General features: G+C 58.7%; 1 protein-coding gene across 1 annotated transcript in view; it reads left to right on the top strand.

The window, feature by feature from the left end:
* Positions 1-227: 227 nt before the first annotated feature.
* Positions 228-17531, top strand: part of LOC118005814 (lysine-specific demethylase 4B) — a 69373-nt gene continuing 52069 nt past the window's right edge. Inside the window, exons 1-3 of the mRNA XM_034998091.1 lie at positions 228-258; positions 11815-11980; positions 17176-17351. Of these exons, the coding sequence (XP_034853982.1) occupies positions 11840-11980; positions 17176-17351 (317 nt within the window). The 5' untranslated portion in view covers positions 228-258; positions 11815-11839. The remainder of the gene's footprint in view (positions 259-11814; positions 11981-17175; positions 17352-17531) is intronic.

The following is a 17531-nucleotide window of genomic DNA, read 5'->3' as shown; positions in this document are numbered from 1 at the left end:
TTATAGCTATGGATTTTAGTGTTCTTGCAAATTGGCAAGGAATTGGAAATGTCTGGATGAAGGCAAGCGTCCTTGGGCTACGCGCAGCTGTTCGGAATAGAATCTGGACTTAAGGTTTAAGCGTGCAATCAATTTAGTTAATCGCGCTTTTATTTTGTGCATTTTAGGAACCATCACCATTGCCGGGACCTCATAGAAACCCCTGCCAGTTACCGGGGCACCTCTCATCACGGCCGTGGCTACAACTGGGTCTTCAAAGTAAGTGCCCAGGTGGCCGCGGGAGAGCAAGGCGCTGCCGCAGGCCACAGCCCCTCCCAGGCTTGCATGCACCCCGGTGGGAGAAGGTGGCTCCTGTTTGGTCCTGAGTTTAGGGGTATCCAGGGTCCAGGCCAAGGAGCCTAGAACACCCTCTGGGGTTTGTTCTGCGGGCTGTTTCTTCTCTAGTCCATGCGCTTACGTTTGTGCCCTGGTCCTTCAGCGTCTGAGCAGGGAGTCTGCTTCTCCCTCTGACTCTTAAAAAAAAAATCTTAAAAAAAGGAAGGCAGCTATGCTAACCACTATACCACCAACGCTCCGGCAAAATCTTAAAAAAAGGGCTACGCTTCACGTTGTGCATTTTGGGGGATGCTGGGCTCGCCCGGCTTGAGCTGCCCCGTCTGTGTCGTGTGGGTCAGGTGTGACAGTGCTTCTGGGCTCATCGAGGGGCATATTCCCCCCATCCCATGTCCTACAGGAAATGATGACCAGTCACAGTGGAGTGGTGGCGGGGATCTTTAAGAATGGAGAATTATTTTTAAAATACCTTTAAAAGAATCCCGTTGCCCAGCTGTTCTGGGTTTTATGGCTGTCCACTTCCTCCTGTACTTTTTTTTTTTTTTTTAAGATTTTATCTATTTGTCAGAGAGAGAGAGCGGGCGCGCACACACAAGCAGGGGGCAGTGGCAGGCAGAGGGAGAAGCAGGGGACCCGATGAGGGACTCGATCCCAGGACAGAAGGCAGACACTTAATGGACTGAGCCACCCAGGCGCCTCGCTCCTGTACTTTTCTAATAAAGGGGGGACAGAGGGTTTTTTTTTTTTTTTTAAGATTTTATTTATTTGAGAGAGAGAGAATGAGTGAGAGAGAGTGTGCACATGAGAGAGGGGAGGGTCAGAGGGAGAAGCAGACTCCCTGCTTAGCAGGGAGCCCGATGCGGGACTCGATCCCAGGACTCCAGGATCATGACCTGAGCCAAAGGCAGTTGCTTAACCAACTGAGCCACCCAGGTGCCCCACTCCTGTACTTTTCTAATAAAGGGGGGACAGAGGGTTTTAAAGAAGTGGCCTCTGATGGTGGTCCAAGGCTATGGCTCATAAGAAGAGAGGGTACAGGGCGCCTCTCATGTGCTCTCTCATTCTCTCTCTCTCAAATAAATAAATAAAATCTTTAAAAAAAAAAAGAAGAGAGGGTACAACCTAATCATCTCCTGGCTCATATCCACGGAGCAGGGGTTGGGAGGGGCGGTGACCTGCGTGAAGGGTTGGTCAGTGTGGGATGAACAGTCCTGTGTGCTCCCTGGCCATTTCACACTGGCTGCTCCTGGTAGCCTGAGAATCGTGTTCAGTGTTGAGCTCCAAGGCCACAAGGCTAATTGGGCCAAGCATGGGCTGGATTGTGGCCTTCTCTGTTCCGCCATGATTTAGGAACTCAGGGAGATGGACAGTGGAACTCAGGTGCCCCTTTAGGAGGGGTGAAGTAAAGGTTTTGACTCTTGAAGGGTAGACTTCGGGCATCTGGTTCTGGGGTCAGCAAGCTGTGGTCTGCAGACCAATCCGGCCCACTGCCTGTTTTTGTAAGTAAAGTTTTATTAGCACACAGCATTCATTGACATGTCATCTCTGTCAGCTTTCTCCTCACAGTGATAGAATCTAATGAGCAGTTGTGACAGAGACTATGTGACTTGCCAAGGCGAGAGTATTTACTGTGTGGTCCTGTACAGAAAAGGTGGACTGCCCTTGACCTAGGTTCATTTGTTGCTCGCTAGGGCTGGATGGTTTGGAAATGGTCTGTTCTGTGTCTCTTCAGACATTGATTGCCTTTACCCTTAAAGCTTGTGCTTTGTTGTAAGGCAACCAGATCACTAAAGCTTGGCTGTTGTCTTTGTACCCAATGTGATCAATGTGACGTGTTCTGTGTGCGTAGCTTGCCCCCATGCGGCTAGATTAACCTTTAGCGGTCCCTTGCTGCAGTCATCCTGACCTGTCCTCTCCCTCGATCAGTCCATTTTACAGCTAAAGAAACTGAGCGCCACAGCTGGAAGGGGTGGGAAGGTTCTCTGGCGGAGGGCGGAGATGTGAATGAAACTACTGGCTCCTTCTCCAGAAGGCCTGGGGCGTTCAAGGAGATCAGAGTCCTTGAGACAAACCAGACTGGTTCACTGTGGCCTGGCAGGTCTCCAGTAGGCTGCTGCGGACTTTGTAAAAAAATTCATTTTTATGCAGACAGAATTCATATGCTGTAATAGTCACCCTTTAAAGTGTACAATTCAGTGATTTTTAGTATATTTGCACAGATATGCAACCGTCACCACCACCTAATTCCAGAGTATTTTATCACCCTGAGAAGAAACCCATCTTGTAATGTAATGTACATTAAGCAGTCACTCCCCGGCCCCCGCGGGCCCCCTTCCCGTCCACGGATGAGCCTCTTCTGGACGTGTCACATGCTGGACTCACACCGTGTGGCTTCTGTGTCTGGTTCCCTCCCTGAGTGTCGTGGGCTCAGAGTCTGTCCCTGGGGCAGCGCGTGGAGGGATGCACTGTGTTTAGCCGTTCATCCGTCAGTGGACTCTTAGGTTCTTTCCACTTCTGGGGTATTACGAACGATGCTGCTGTGAACATTCGTGTACAAGTTTCTGTGCGGACATATGTTTTGCTTTTCTTGGGGGGATGCCTTGCGTGGAACTGCTGGGTCATGGGGTCCTTTTGTGCTTCACCTTCTGAGTTACTGCCACCCTGCTTCCACAGCAGCCGTCCCATGTCCCGTTCCCCCAGCCGTGGGCGAGGGCCCTGGATAGCCCCCGCCGTGCCCAGGCCCGCCAGCGCCGACGTGAAGTTGCAGGGCGAGGTTGTTTGTGGGGGTCTCATGTCCAGATACAGTTTCTGTTGACGCGGCCCCCGCATCTGGCTGCCCCCTGCGGATCTAACACTGCGACCCGAGGGGGGCTGCTCTTCCCGCTCCGTGGCCTGGGACATCGTCCGTGTCTGTTTAGACTGTGGGGAGAGCAGGGGTTGTGGACCCCCGTTTATAGCTCCGTCCCGTTTCCAATTTTCTAGAAAGTGCTAATGTCTGAGTGAGCGTGGGCAGATGCGCTCGTCTCCCTGAGATGTGCCACGCAGCAGCAGTCTCCGGGTTGGAGGGATGTGATGACTGTTCCTTCTTTCTTTGCATGATGGATTTTTCACATGGCACTTGCTGCAGACTGAACAGTGCTCCCCGAGAGTGCCCGCACCCCACTCCCGGGAGCATGTGACTATATTCCCTCGCCTGGTAAAAGGGTCTTGGCATCTGGGATTTTGTGAAGGCCCCCGAGATGGGAGATGTTACTGGATCATCTGGGGCCCCAGTGTCAACACAAGGGTCATTACGAGAGCAAGGCAGAGGGTCAGAGTCTGAGAGATGGGCAGACCCCATGCTGAGGGCCGTGAGGATGGCGGAGGGGCTGCGGGCCAGGGATGCGGCCCCTTTGGAAGCGGGAAAAGGGAGGGAAGCTCCAGAAAGAACTCAGCCCACGTGCGATCCAGGACAGACTTCTGGCCTCCAAAAGGATAAGATAATAAAGTTACAATGTTTTAATCCATTAGGTTTATGGTGCTTTGTTACCGCAACCATAGAAATGAATGCATAGGGTTATGGGTGATTCTTCCTTTGGGCTTTTTGGACTTTGTATGTCTCTCAGATAAACGTTAGGCTAGTTTTCGGTCTGCTGCTCGTGGCTCCCCACCTCTTCAGTGCACGAGAACCTGGTCCAGCCACACCGCCTTCCTCATGGCTCTTGACCTTGCACTTCGTACTTGGCCCTGGCCTCCTGCCTTCCTGTCCCTGGGAGGTGCTCTGCCTGCTGTGTCCCCTTCTGTCTCTGTGACCATTTCAGGCTGGCCAGTACGGTGGGAGCAAGTCTGGCACCCTCTCTGGGCTGCGCCTGGTACTTCTGCCCACTGCCTGCCCCCGTGAGCTGTCCTTCTGGGCCCCTGCTCCCACTGGCCCGTTTCTCCTGCTGCTCGGAAGGCCACACAGAAAGCTCCCCGAGCTGTAGTGCCACGGGCCACAGGGCGAGGGTTCTGTGACCCCGGGGTTGGCAGGTGGTTGCCCCCCTGCCGTGTGGGCTCCACGAGGCCAGGGATGGTGTAGAGAACCTGGGGCATAGTTGGAGGAGGACATGGAGGACGTTGTACTGTCTTCCTTGCTGCGCACAGACCACACGCAGAGCTACTCGTGGGACACGGCCCACGTGGGGGGCGGGGCGATGGGGGTTGGAGGGGGCCCTTGTGTTAGCTCCGTAGGAGGTTCTGTCTTGATCCCTGGTGAAGGAATACAGGCTCCTCCTGGGCCCTGCTCCTGCTCGGGGGCCCCTCTGCCGCCAACCCCTACTGGGAGCTGGGCTTTGTTGGCAGAAGCCGTACGGAGGTGGGAGCCCGGAGCTCAAGGCTGGGCTGGGAGGTGTGAGCTTCATCCGATGGCCAGACCGCCTGGCACGGGGACTAGTGCGGGCAGGTGGAGGTGAGGGCCCGGGATAGAGCGCTAGGGGAGAGATGCCCCCTTGGGGCAGGGGATGGGCCTCACCGAGAAGGACTGCGGTCCCCAGGGAACTTTCAGACCTTGTGGCATGGAGCCCCTAATACTTTTCAAGTCAAATGTAGTTAAATGTTTCTCAAGGTTATGCTTCCTTGTAAGGTTCCATTTGCTCAGAGGACGTACTTTCCAGCATACTGAATGTCAAAACCTCAAAGATGCAGGTCCCGCTCATTCAGTTTCTGGAAGATGTCTGCCATTGGGCCTCATAATCCCATGGGGTCAGTCTCTGAGCTCATCAGTCAGAAAACCAGGCTGACTCCCGGGCAGGGGCAGTCCTCTCATCTCTGATTCTGGCTCCCATAGAGACGGACAGAGTGTGCGCTGGCCGAGGGGCTGTCCCCTGGCAGTGGGAGGCCCATCCCTCAGGCGTTTCTCACCCACTCCCTGGGGTGGCTCTTGCGACTCAGTGCACCCCCACTGTCAGGATCTGGGGGGGCCTCTGCCCCAGGGTTGGAGTCTAGATATGGGGAGAGCCTTCTGCTCCCGAGGAGGTGGCAGCGGTTGGGGGGGCGGTGTTGGGAAGGACCGCCACCCAGCCAGGCAGTGTGGTGCCCGTGGTGTTGGAGGACTCCTCAGGGTTGCCAGAGTGTCCCGTCCCCAGCTCATGAGTCCCTACATTTGAAGACTGTCCCGGGTCAGATGCCAGTGTAGTTCAGCAGCCCAGGAGGGCTTCCCTGGGCCCAGGTGACCGTGACCCAGAGAACGGCCCAGACTCCAGCAGGTAGCCCCACTCAGCCCGGCCCAGAATCTCTGCTCTTGGGACACATCCCTGGGCTGACAATGCTCTTGTTCCTCTTCGGGGGGTGGGGCGGAGCTGCCAGGGACAGCGGGGCACTGCCTCCGCGCACTGTGATCGTTGGTCTCAGGTGATGGACCACCGGGGGCTGGGAGGGCATTCAGGGCAGGAAAAAGTGACCTTAAAAAAGTAAGAGCTATATTGAGAAGTAATTCACATGTGTGCAGTCTACCCCTTTGGAGTGTGTACTTGTTGTTGGCACATGCGGATACGTGCTCGTAGCCTCAAAATGAGGAGCAGAGATAGGGATGCTTGCTTCTCCTGTTCGAGGTTTTGTTGGTTGGGTCAGGGGAGTCGTAGCCGGGGAGCCCACCAAGAGGCCGCCCTTCCTGTTGGAGGATACACCCGGTGGACACCCAGCTGGCTCTGTCTTCAGGATGCTGGCCAGTCTCTGCACAGGTGGTGGGGCCTGGCCCAGGCCTGCGCCTCCTGCATGCTGAGCATGTGGCTGGAAGCTGAGCGATACTCAGATTGAACAGGTGAGGAGATGAGGACGCCAGGGTCCCCGTCGTGTGAGGGGGCCTTGGCTCTCACAGCCCAGGGAGTCTCACGGGGCTGGCATGGCGATCCCGAAGAGCTTTTCAGAAACACACTCACCTGAACTCGCGCGAGCTTCCTTGGCTGCTGTAACCAATGGCCATGAACCTGGTGACTTTATTCTCTTCCGCTTCTGGGAGGCCACGAGTGTGGGTGAGTCCTGCAGGCTAAAATCAAGGCACTGGCAGGGTGGCTCCTTCTGCAGATTTCCGGGCAAAACTGATTTTCGTGATTTTTTTCAGCTTCAGAGGACTGCCTGTTCTCCCTGGCTTGGGGCCCCTTCCTCGGATCCATCCAGCCTCTGTGCCCGCATCGCATCTCTCCTCTCTCCCTCTTGTGGGGATCCAGGATCATCCCCATCTCAGGGTCCTTAATTCATCTCACCTGCAAGGTCCCTTTTGCAGTGGAAGGGGGCATAGTCATAGGTCCTGGGGATTAGGACGTGGATATCTGGGGGGGCATTCTACCGCTCACCACAGTCTTGTCCCAGCTAACCTCTCCCACCCGCCGCGCCCTTTATCTCCCTCTTCCCAGCACTTGTCTCCTCCTTCCTCGCTCTTGGCAAGTTTTGTTGCCTCTGTCCTCGAAATGCATCCCGTCCCCTCCTCCTCACTACTGTTGTCCCTAGCTCTGCCCTTGTCTGCCAGCTTCCATGCTGGCCCTGTGCAGCCAGGCCCGACGGCAGAGCCTGCAGGGCCCAGGGCAAAGCGAAACCCCGACGTCCCTCATTGTAAAATGGAAGAAATTCAGGAGGGCGACAGCCAAGCGTTAAACCCGGGCTTGGGCGACTGCCGGGGTCTTGCCCCCACGATGCCGGCCCTGCCTGTAGTCCGTTTCCCACAGCCAGAGGGGGTTTCTCAAGATGTAAGTGGGATCTGTGTCCTTGCTCTAGACCACCAGTGGCTTCCCGGTCAACCCACCGCAGCACATGCCCCGCTATGTGGCCTTCTTGGCCGGCTGGCCCCCACCGTGCCTCGCCGAGGTCTGCTCCCCTTTTCCCGGCCACCGCCAAGATCCTTCCCTCTGCCTGGGATTTTCTCTCGCCCCAGACCTCTGTATGACTTGCACCCCCTTCCTGTTCGATATTAAATTTGTCAGTCCCCGGCCTGGCTGCTTCTGGCTCCAAAACTTCAGCCCTCCTGTTCCTTGGTCGGCCCTGGTGTTGGCTCAGCCAAGGAGGATCCCCAGCACCCGGGGCAGGCGGGTGGGCTGCCAGAGGACCCGTGCAGAGTGCATACACACCGGCTTCGCACCGTCCAAGCTGCTGAGCATGCGGAGTTTCATGTGATTTTGTCAGCATGGACTGGAAACAGATCCAGAGAAGTAAAATCCCCTCCTTGCTCCCCCGCCCCCAGCAGCGCACCTTTCGCCCCAGAGGAACCGTCTTCCTCTTCCTGGCCTGGGGGACCGAGAGAAAGGGGCCCCCGGTGGAGGGTGCGCCTGGCCACAGCTCGGCGGGCCAGCAGGGCAGGGGTGCAGGGCCCTACGGGAAGCAGCACAGGAAGGGCCTGGTGAGCAGCAATGTTCGTGTCTGCCACGCTTGCTTTTGCTGTCCTTAACGCATGTGTGTATTTTATTTTTATTTTTTTAAAGATTTTATTCATTTATTCATGAGAGACAGAGAGAGAGGCAGAGGCAGAGGGAGAAGCAGGCTTCCCGCTGAGCAGGGAGCCCGACGCAGGGCTCGATCCCAGGACCCCGGGGTAATGACCTGAGCCGAAGGCAGCCGCTTAACGACTGAGCCACCCAGGCGCCCCGCATGCGTGTATTTTCACAAAGCACTTCCAGGTGCATCTTGGGCATCACGACCACACCCCTGCGTAACACAGTGACATCCTAAACACGAATGATCGTTTCCTAGTGTCACCCAACATCCGCCCTCGTTCAGATTTCCCCCCCTCGTCCCCATGTGTCTTCACACATCTCTGGGCGTGCGGTGGTGGAGCGGAGCCCGCTCTTGTTTCTTCAGGGGCAGAGCTTTCTTCCTCTTTCTTCCTTGCTGTCCTCCTCCCACTCTCCCTCTTTCTAATGGGGGGCTAGTGAGCAGCCTTACGGAGCTATAATTCACATATGGAGTTCGCCCACTTAATGCGTACAGTTCCACGGTTTCTGGTGTGTTCACAGAGTTGCATGACCATCGGCACAGTCAGTTTCAGAATATTTCCATCACCCCATAAAGAAACCCCAGACCTCAGCCTTCTGTGTCTGGTTCCCTCCCTGAGCGTCGTGGGCTTGGGTCTGTCCCCGGGGCAGTGCGTGTGGGCGCCTCGCTCCTGTTCGAGGCTGAGGGACGTGCCCGTGGGTGGGGGACACGCCGTGTGCATCTGTTTGTCCATCGAGGGACACTCGGGTTGTTTCTACCTTTTGGCCATTGTGGACAGTGCTGCTGTGAACATGGATGCACACATTTTTGTGTGGACACACGTTTTCATTTCTCTTGGGCCTATTTCTACCGGTAGAATTGCTGGGTCGTCTGGTAATTCTAGGTGTAACTTTCTGAGGAGCCGCCACACTGTTTTCCTCAGCGGCCGCCTCATTTTCCATCCCCCGCAGCCGTGTGTCAGGGTTCCCGTTTCTCCACATCTCCCCAGCACTAGTTGTTGTCTGTTTTTTTGTTTTTATTATTTTTTTATTACAACCATCCTGGTGGGGGCGAAGCGTCTCTTGCGGTTTTGGTTTGCGTGGTCCTGATGGCTAAACGTGTTGATCGGCATTTTGTGTGCTTGTTGGCCACGTGTGTATCTTCATTGGAGAAATGTCTGTTTGAGCCCTTTGCCCACTTGTTTACTGGGCCGTTTGTCTTAAAAGTCTCCTGTTGTGAATGCGCCCGCTTTTTGGCACACCACTGACCTGTGAAGAGCGCGGTGGTCTTTCCGGAGTGGCCTACACGTTCCCTCAGGGGGCGCTCGCTTGGTCCTCTGCCCCCGCCGTGTTCCCAATAAACTGGGAGCTTGGCCCGGGGCTGCTGTTCGCTGAGATTCCTTTTTCGTTTCTTAAGTATGTACACGTATGATTTTTTATTTGCCTGCCTTCATAAAATGCGTCAAGGGTATGGAGTGTTGGGATTATAAACCATTTTAATTTTCTTCTTTGTATTTACCTACTCAGAACCTTCATTTCAAAAGGCACAAATAAGGCAGAGGAAAAATCACACATAATCCGCCGCTGAGCTGCATGTTGATGATGCCGGTGGTTGGAGTAAAGCGTGTCTCGCCGGCGCGCATGTGCAGAAAACCCACCTGCTGTCTCATCATCTGCTCTTTCCACCTCCTGGATGGGAAACTGCTCTCTGCATCATGATTTTTGATGTGTGAGGGAGCTCGTGTGGGCAGGACCCTGGGCTGCCCTGGCTCTGGCTGGGACGAGCTGGTCCTGGGGAGGTGGTGGGCGTACCACACTGCGCCATCCCCCCCCCCACCCCCGCCGTGCCGGGTGGCCGACGGGCCGGAGACAGCCTCCACCGGAGGTGACACCGCTTGTCCCCTATAGGCCACACGTGAGCTAGCCCGGGGGCAGAAGCAGCCAGCTGGCCAGGATCGGCCAAGCCAAGGATGGGAGCTGTTGGGTGTGGGGACTCAGGCCCTGCCACCTACCTGCGTGGGGCCTCGGCACATGATTTTCCCTGTGGCCTCAGTGAGCTGTGCAAAACGAGCTGATTGTGTGGAGTGGACGAGTCACCCACATCAGTCACGTACATGCTCATGTGCCCGCTGCCAACCAAGCTGGGCACTGTCCACGACAGGCTGAGGGCTTAGGACCAGGGGCCACGACCAGGGGGGATCATGTCCAGCACAGGCTGAGTTGCTCACCCACACGAGACGGGTGGTTGGCAGGGTCACTTCAGGGGCTCACCACACTGTGCCATTGGGGGGTGGCAGGGAGCGGGGTGGGAGTTGCAGGGTTGGGGGTGGCAGGGAGTGGGTGACAGGGGTGGGGAGTGGGCTGGTGGGAGGCTGATGGGGGGTGGCAGGGAGTGGGGTGGCCTGTGGGCTTCGGGCAGAGGAAGCTGGTGTCGAGTTCGAGCTGGTGTCTCGTGTCTCATCTGAGGTCCCTGCCTAGGGAGGTCTCCCCACCACCCCGCCCTTCTGCGGCTCCCTCCATAACTAACAGCCCAGCTCAGTCCACACTGATGTTCCAAGAGTGTCAGAGTCAAGGTCATCCCCCCGGGCCATGAGCTCCCCCAGGATGGACACGCTGTGTCCTGTTGCCAGCCGCGGAGGCCATAAGTGAGCCCCACATGGTGGCATCTGGTCTGGAGGGGGGAGGGCAGGTGGGTTGGGGGCTTGGGTGGGGCTGCAGGCGAGGGGGCTGGCTTGGGATGGCGTGGTGGTCAGTCCCAGGGGCTGGTCAGGGCTCCAGTGGGGCAGCCTGCTGGGTGGGCAGCCTGGCTGTGGCCCAGGTCCTGTGGTACCTGCTGCCCTGGAGGGAGCTTGCTGACAACCCCTTTCCCTTTATTAAGCTGTGTTTTCACGTGGGTTCCCTGTGATTCCACCCAGAGCTATTGTCACACAGTGCCATGCACACTCCTGCTTGGTGGCCACGCCTCAAGGAGAAGCCTTGGGACTTGCTGTGTACATGGGGCAGAGGGCCATGGTGGGGTCCCAGCCCAGGTCAGTGATGACCCCCCAGGTCAGGGTCCTCAAGAGCCCTTACTGGCAGTGCTATCCCCCTGGTCCCAGCCCCTTCACCACAGGTGGGGGTTGGGGAGTTGAGGGCAGGGCCTGGAAGGGGTGCCTGAGGCCCCCAGAACCTACTCGGCAGATACTGCAGGCCTTCGCAGCCGTTCCTGGGCTCATGCTGCCCTCTAGTGCCTGCCAGGGGGAGTGCCATTCGGGGAGGCTGCGGCGGCAACTTGGCGACATGGAAGCCCCCGTCCAGGGCGGGAGGACTCCCTGGCCGCCTTTCTCTTTGCCCAGCTTACTTGAGGGTGAGAGGAAGTTGGGTTTGGCGAATTGTCTTCCCGGTTCTCAGGTCTGTATGCACTTGGGTTCTGACCTCTTCCAAGGGACCTTTCCCCAGAGTCTGTCCCCAAGCCCCTCCCTGCTTGGGATTGGCCACCGACTGCCTCGCTGGGTCCCCTTACCTCCTGGAACAGGAGGGGGCCGCTGCAGCGTGTGGCCTCCTCACCAAGAGGAGCCTGATCCCCAGCCTCTCTTCGGATATCCCCAGCGTATCAGCCACGCTCTCGGCTCCTACGCAGAAACTTCCAGGCTTGGTTGCAGCTGAGGGTGACACTCACACCCACAGCCTCACTCACCTTGGAAAGCCCACCACACGGGCTGCTGTCGGTGTGGGTATCCGGCTCCGAAGTAGATGCGTTGATTTGAAGCTGATGCCGGCAAACCTAGATACAAAGTCCCCGATAAGGAAAGCTTTTCTTTCTCAGGGCCCCTGGATTGAAATTAGTGCTCCGGCTCCCAGTATTGCGTTGGCTCGGAGAACTAGGGCGCCTCTGTTTTTAATTAGTTGCAGTCGTTTTGGTTTTTTGTGCCAGTGCGGAGAGATGGAGTTCGCTCCCAGGCTCCTCTCTGGCCCCAGCTTAGCTGCGCGGCCCCGTCTTTGTCTTCCCGAGGCTGCGGGTATTTTTAGCATGTCCGGACGGGTGGTGGCACTGACGCGCTCACGCTCTCTTGTCCTCCCCTCACAGGTGTGACAGCCTCTCTGCGGCAGCCATGGGGTCTGAGGATCATGGGGCCCAGAACCCGAGCTGTAAAATCATGACGTTTCGCCCAACCATGGAAGAATTTAAGGACTTCAACAAATACGTGGCCTACATCGAGTCCCAGGGAGCCCACCGGGCGGGCCTGGCCAAGGTGGGTGACGCCCCGGGCCCAGCGCCACCTTCCACCAGCTCGGCCCTATGCGTGCCCCGGGCCCCGGGCCTGGCGTGGCCATGGCTGTGGCCGTGTTCACCGAGCTGCTCTGACCTCGTTGTCAACAGATGTTACGGAGTTCTTCCCGCGTGCCAGGCTCTGTTGTAGGCCTGGCATGCAGACGTGAGCCCCACAGCCCATGTCCCCGTGGGAGCCGATGGCCAGGGCCAGCCTCGGGGGCAGTTGGCACCTTGGGCTTCGTGGTGGCGACACTCAGAGCTGCTCACCCTGCGGCGGGAGGGCGTCGAGAGTCGGGGAAGGCTTCTGGGGAGGCCGGTACCTGTGAACGGTGTCTCTTCTGTGGCGTGTCACTCGTGGACACATCCGTGCGTGCGCGTGGTGAGAGCAAACAGACAAACGCAGTCTGGGTTGCTTCTGACCGTGACCGGTTCGCGGGAAGCTGCGTGCGTGGCACCGCTCGCCAGTCATTTGGAAGGTGTGTTGCCTGCTTGTCTTGCGGCCTGGTGGCTCCCCGTGTACCTGGCTCTTCCTCCGTGGTGCCTGCTTCTCTGTTCTTGAAACCGAGGAGTCGACCTTTGTCCACAAAGGGCCAGAGAGTCATATTTTCAGCGTCGCAGGTGGGGCGGCCTCTGTCCCACGCTCAGCCCCGCCACCTTGGTGACCCGCGAGCCGGTAGGCGTGGCCGTGTGCCAATAAAACTTCACTTATGCACGCCGAAATGTGAATTTCACGGGACTTTCGCTGGTCCCGAAACATTTTTCTTTTGTTGTTTTTTTTTTCCCTAACCATTTGAAGATGAGAAAAAACAACACCCCACATTCTTGGCTCTCGGGGCCGTACAAAAGCAGGCGGCGGGTGGGATTTGGCCCAGGGCCGCGGTTTGTGCCGCCTGGCGGTAGTGGGGAGAGGGGTGTCCCCCCCCCACCTGGTTGGGGTGGTTTTGTTACGGGTATCAGTCCCTCTCCTGGTTATGGTCATGCCTCTGATGTCAGCCCACGGAGACACGGCGGGCAGTCCGCTTGCTGCGTCGGCTTCCCTCTTGATTTTGTTCATGTACACGCTCCAGCATTCATACGGCGTTCCACGGCCCGGACAGTTGGGGACCAGAGCCCCCACTGTCGTGTTACCTTTTCTCCTCCTGGAAAACTGCGTGAGGTCCCGGGTTCTTGCGGGTTTGGGGGTTTTCTGCCCGGCTGGCCGAGGGCAGGTGTCCGCTGTCGGGACAGTTTCCTGCCTGCTCTGCCCTGTCGAGGGTCCCTGTTGGCGGGGGGGGGGGGGGTTGTGGGGGGAGAGCCTCCTCTGCCTTGTCTCCTGTCGTTGGCCTGCTTTGACTTTCCCCGGGATGCGACAGCCCTTCTGTTTCTGGTTCAAGTTGTCCCTTGTGCTGGGAGGTGTCGCAAGTTGCTGTCCCGCACGGCTCTGCCTGGGTCACCGTGAGGCCCCCACAGCTCTCATCCCTGCTCCTCTCTTCTGTCTCACTGTCTGGGGCTCCTCTTTCCTGGCCGGCCCCCGGCCCTGGCCGTTTCTCGAGTTTTCCATTCACGGCGCTGTGGTGGCCGTGGGCTCCGTGTCCCCTGCGACCCAGGCCCCCCACGCCTCTACCTGCCTTTGCCCCTTCCCAGTTCATCTCCTTCTCGGCCTCTGTGCTTCTCCTTTGAGCCCCAGTGTTCCTGCTTTGAGCTCTAATCTCAGCGGAGTCATTTGGCTCATTTATTTGGATCGAAGGAAGCTGTTTGGACTGGGTGTTTCCTGAGGCAGGAGTTTCCTGGGTCTGTTTTCCCTCCACCTTTCGTTTTGTGTGCTCCTTCTCAGCTTCTCGAGGGGGATTTTGCGTGCGGCTTCCTCTGTGTGCGGGGCGGGGAGGGGCAGCGTGGGGCGGGCACGGATTCTGTTGCAGCTTGAAGGACGTTGGCGATTGCAGAGGTGCGCTGACCGCGTGCACACACTTGTCCCTTCTCTCACCTGGCTGGGACCGTGTGTCGGGCCCTCGAGTCCCTCAGCAGCCTCCGTGCCACTCCGGGGGGACAGATGGGGCTCGGGAGGCACGTGCCGGGGGCCTTGGGTAACCCCTGTCCCCTCGGGTGGGGGTGCTTGGTTCTCAGGGCTGCTGGCCTCTTTGGAGAAGGAACACGGTGTCCTGCTGCCTGAGCCAGCTCTGCAGGTGCCGATGTCCCCTCACCCTGGTCTCATTGGTCTCGACCACCTTTCTTTGTGCATCTGTGTGTGTAGTGCTAGGGGTTTTCAGTTTCATCCCAGCTGTATTCCTCACCCCCCGCAAAAGCTCCGGTGGGATTGGGTGGGGGTAGCTGTTCAGCAGGTATAGCTGGGGCCAGGGGCCAGAGCCAGAAGAGGCTTTGAGGGTGTGGGGAGCCCCATTTTGGGGCTATTGGGGCACCCCTGTCTTGTTCTTGGCTGTTCTGTGCATGCCCCTGCCCCCTCAGGCCAGCGCTGCACCCCCCTGCCTCCCTGCCCCCAGCCAGGCTGCTTGGGAAGCGCTCGGGCGGGAGGGAGTGAGGGAGGGGCATGGCGCTGGGTCCTGCAGGAGGGGTCAAGGTGCTTCAACGCTTGGGTGCATCCCTAAGGACTGTCCCTGCAGGCAGGCGGTGCCCCAGTGCCTCCTCCAGCCACCCGTCCCACTACCTGCAAAATGGCTTGGGGAGTGGGAGGTGTCGGGGGCAGAGGCCGGCCCCTCACTTCATTCCCTCTTGTAGGGTCCCCCGCACCTTCTAACCCAGCTGCTCAGATGCCCCAAGCCACCTGCCTGGTGCCGCCTCATCCACCGGGGGAGTGTGGCCTTTCTGTCCCGCTCAGCCTTGGCTGAGGCTTGCCCTCCAGGAGCTTCGAGGGCGGGCCAGTCCAGGGCCACGCCATGCCCGCCAGGCACCGAGTCGAGGAGTCAGGAAGCTCAAATGTCTTCCAGCGATATCCGTTAGAGGTTGTTCGCCCCGAAGCCTCCCTTCAGACCCTGGTCTCGCAGAGATTCGAGGGCATCAGGCCCCGGCACGTTGATTTTCCCGAGGGCTTGGGGTCCTAGACCCGCTGGAAGTGGCTCTGTGTCACATGCCTTTTTCAGAACCTGCCGAGTGTGTGTCCACGCAAGTGCAGGTCGTGCGTGCCTGAAGCAGTCTGTTTGGTTCTCCGGCGTCTTTATGCAGCAGCGCCCGTGAGGGATGGAGGAGACGGGCAGGGGAGTCCACGGCTCTCAGGAGGGAGCCGAAAATTTGGGAGTGACGTGTTTGCTTCATTTTGCAGCCTTGGTGTCTGGGCAGGCTTCGTCTGATGGAACTGGCTGGGCGAACCCCCGTTTCCCCGGTGAGCACGTGTGGTGGTGGGGGGGAACGCCGCTTCCCTGCCAAGGGGAGGCGCCACCCCTGTGGCTAAGGGGCTGCTCGGAACCTCTTCCTCTGTGAGAGCGTCTCCCATGCTGGAGCCACCGGCCCTTTTGTTTGTATTTCTGGTGCTTTCGGTCTCAAGTGTGTTAGTCGATCGCCTGACTCTTCAGATTTCCTGCTTGACATCTAAGAAAACCGCCGACCGGCAGGCTGATCCCAGCACCCTGTTATCATGAGGCCTCATGCCACACATGGGCAGGCAACTGTGGCCACGGAGTCGGGAGAGGGCATGTCCCCAGAAGGAGCTTTGACCGAGCAGCCGTGTCCCCATTTAACTTCAGTCAGGGTTCCCAGCCTGGGCCCTGCTGACGCGGAGGCAGGTGGTTCCTCTGGGGGCATCCTGGACGCCGTGGGGCCTGAGCAGCGTCCCTGGCCGCACCCCTGTGATGCCAGGAGCCCTCCAGTGGTGGCAGCCACAGATGTCCCCAGACACGGCCCAGCGTCCTGACTTCCTCTCATTGTTCCTGTTACTTATTTGTGCTCCGTCAGCAAATCGGCGAGGGTGCTGCTGGCGGAAGACCTCTCTGTTGTTAACCGGCAACCAGGGGATGAGGGTTTCATGGCCAAGCAAAACATTTTCTTGCACTGATGTCTGTTGGGGAATCCTTGGGGATGGCAAGGATCTCAGCTGTTCTGGAAGCTGCCGGCAACTTGGGCATTGGTGTGGTGTTCTTCCCTCGTTGGCCCTGAGCTGGGGGAGGCCTTGGCCTCCCCAGAGTTCTTGGCTGCCGCACTGAGAACAGGTTGGTTGAGTTCCTTTTCCCAAAGCTGCTGGGTGGCCCGCTGGGCTCCCTGGAAGGAGAGCTGTTTGTAGACACCTGCCCAGGACTGGGAGAGACCAGCCCGTGTCGGCCCCAGGGGCCTTCAGAGAAGCGAGCCGGGTACCCAGGGGGCCCCAGCCCGGCCCAGAGGGCACGCTGAACGGAAGAGGGGGAAGCAGGAGGGCGAAGAGGCCAGTTGGGCAAGCTCGGCGCTGACCTAGTGCCCCCTACCCCGGGCGGCCCTTCCCCAAAGCCCTTCCTGCAGGCCTTCCGGGGCCTCTCCTGGAGAGGGGTGGGGGTGGTCCCCTGTGGGACCCGCTGCCACCAGGAAACAGCTGTCCTGTTCCTCAGAGGTGACCTTCTCAGGTCTTGTTCCCTCACGTTTGTGGCATTATCGTTCTCCTGCCTGTGGTGCCTCACCAGCCCTTCTCTGTCCTTTGCACTTAGGACTTGTCCCTGTCTTCAGTTTCCTTATCCCTTACGGTGCTTATCATCTGCTCGCTCCCACAGTGGAAGGCCCTCACGGATGTTTGTTGTCCGGCATCCCCCCGGTACCCAGAGCTGTGCTTGCCCCTAGGAGGTATCCCGGCCTCCCGGCCTGGCCCGAGGGGTCCTGAGCCAGGCTCGGAGCGCTGTCTTCTGCAGCCGGGGGTTCGGCCGCAGAGTGCCTGAACAGGCGAGAGTGTGGGAGCCCCGCTTGCTCACTTTGTGATCGTGCACATAGGCATGGGGGCGGCCCCTGGGCTCTGGAGGGGACCGCTCCCAGCCCCCGGAGCCCAGGCTGAGCTGCAGAGGCTTGGCGGGTGGCGTCAGGAGGCCAGCATGGCTGTGCTCCAGCGGGTAGTGTCCGTGGCCCCGCACAGGTCACTGTGGGGGGTCTGAGGAAGTGTGCAGATGGTTCCTGGTGCCCCTCGGTGTGGGACCTGGACGTGTTCCCAGGGCGCCACCGCCGGTCTCCTGGTGGGGGGGGCTGTGTGTCCTCCCGTCTGCAGGCGCCGCTGACTCCCCTCTCGTCTCGCAGATCATCCCCCCAAAGGAGTGGAAGCCCAGGCAGACGTACGATGACATTGACGACGTGGTCATCCCGGCCCCCATCCAGCAGGTGGTGACGGGCCAGTCAGGCCTCTTCACACAATACAACATCCAGAAAAAGGCCATGACAGTCGGGGAGTACCGCCGCCTGGCCAACAGCGAGAAGTACGTGGCCGGGGGTGAGGCGGGTGTCGGGGGGCGCCCTGGAACCCCATCTCTGAGGAGGAAGCACACCTGAGGGCCTCCAGGCCCCCTGAAGTGGGGCCCTCGGCGGCTCCTGGTTCTGGGGGTGCAGAGAGAGTGGGACATGGTGGGGACTTGTCCTTGTCTTCCGTCCCTGGGCTG

The sequence above is a fragment of the Mirounga leonina genome, unplaced genomic scaffold, assembly GCF_011800145.1.
Source record: "Mirounga leonina isolate KUSES-001 unplaced genomic scaffold, KU_Mleo_1.0 Mir_94, whole genome shotgun sequence".
NCBI lineage: Eukaryota > Metazoa > Chordata > Mammalia > Carnivora > Phocidae > Mirounga > Mirounga leonina.
Note: the sequence above shows the minus strand (reverse complement) of the source record. Positions and strands in the feature narration are given on the sequence as shown.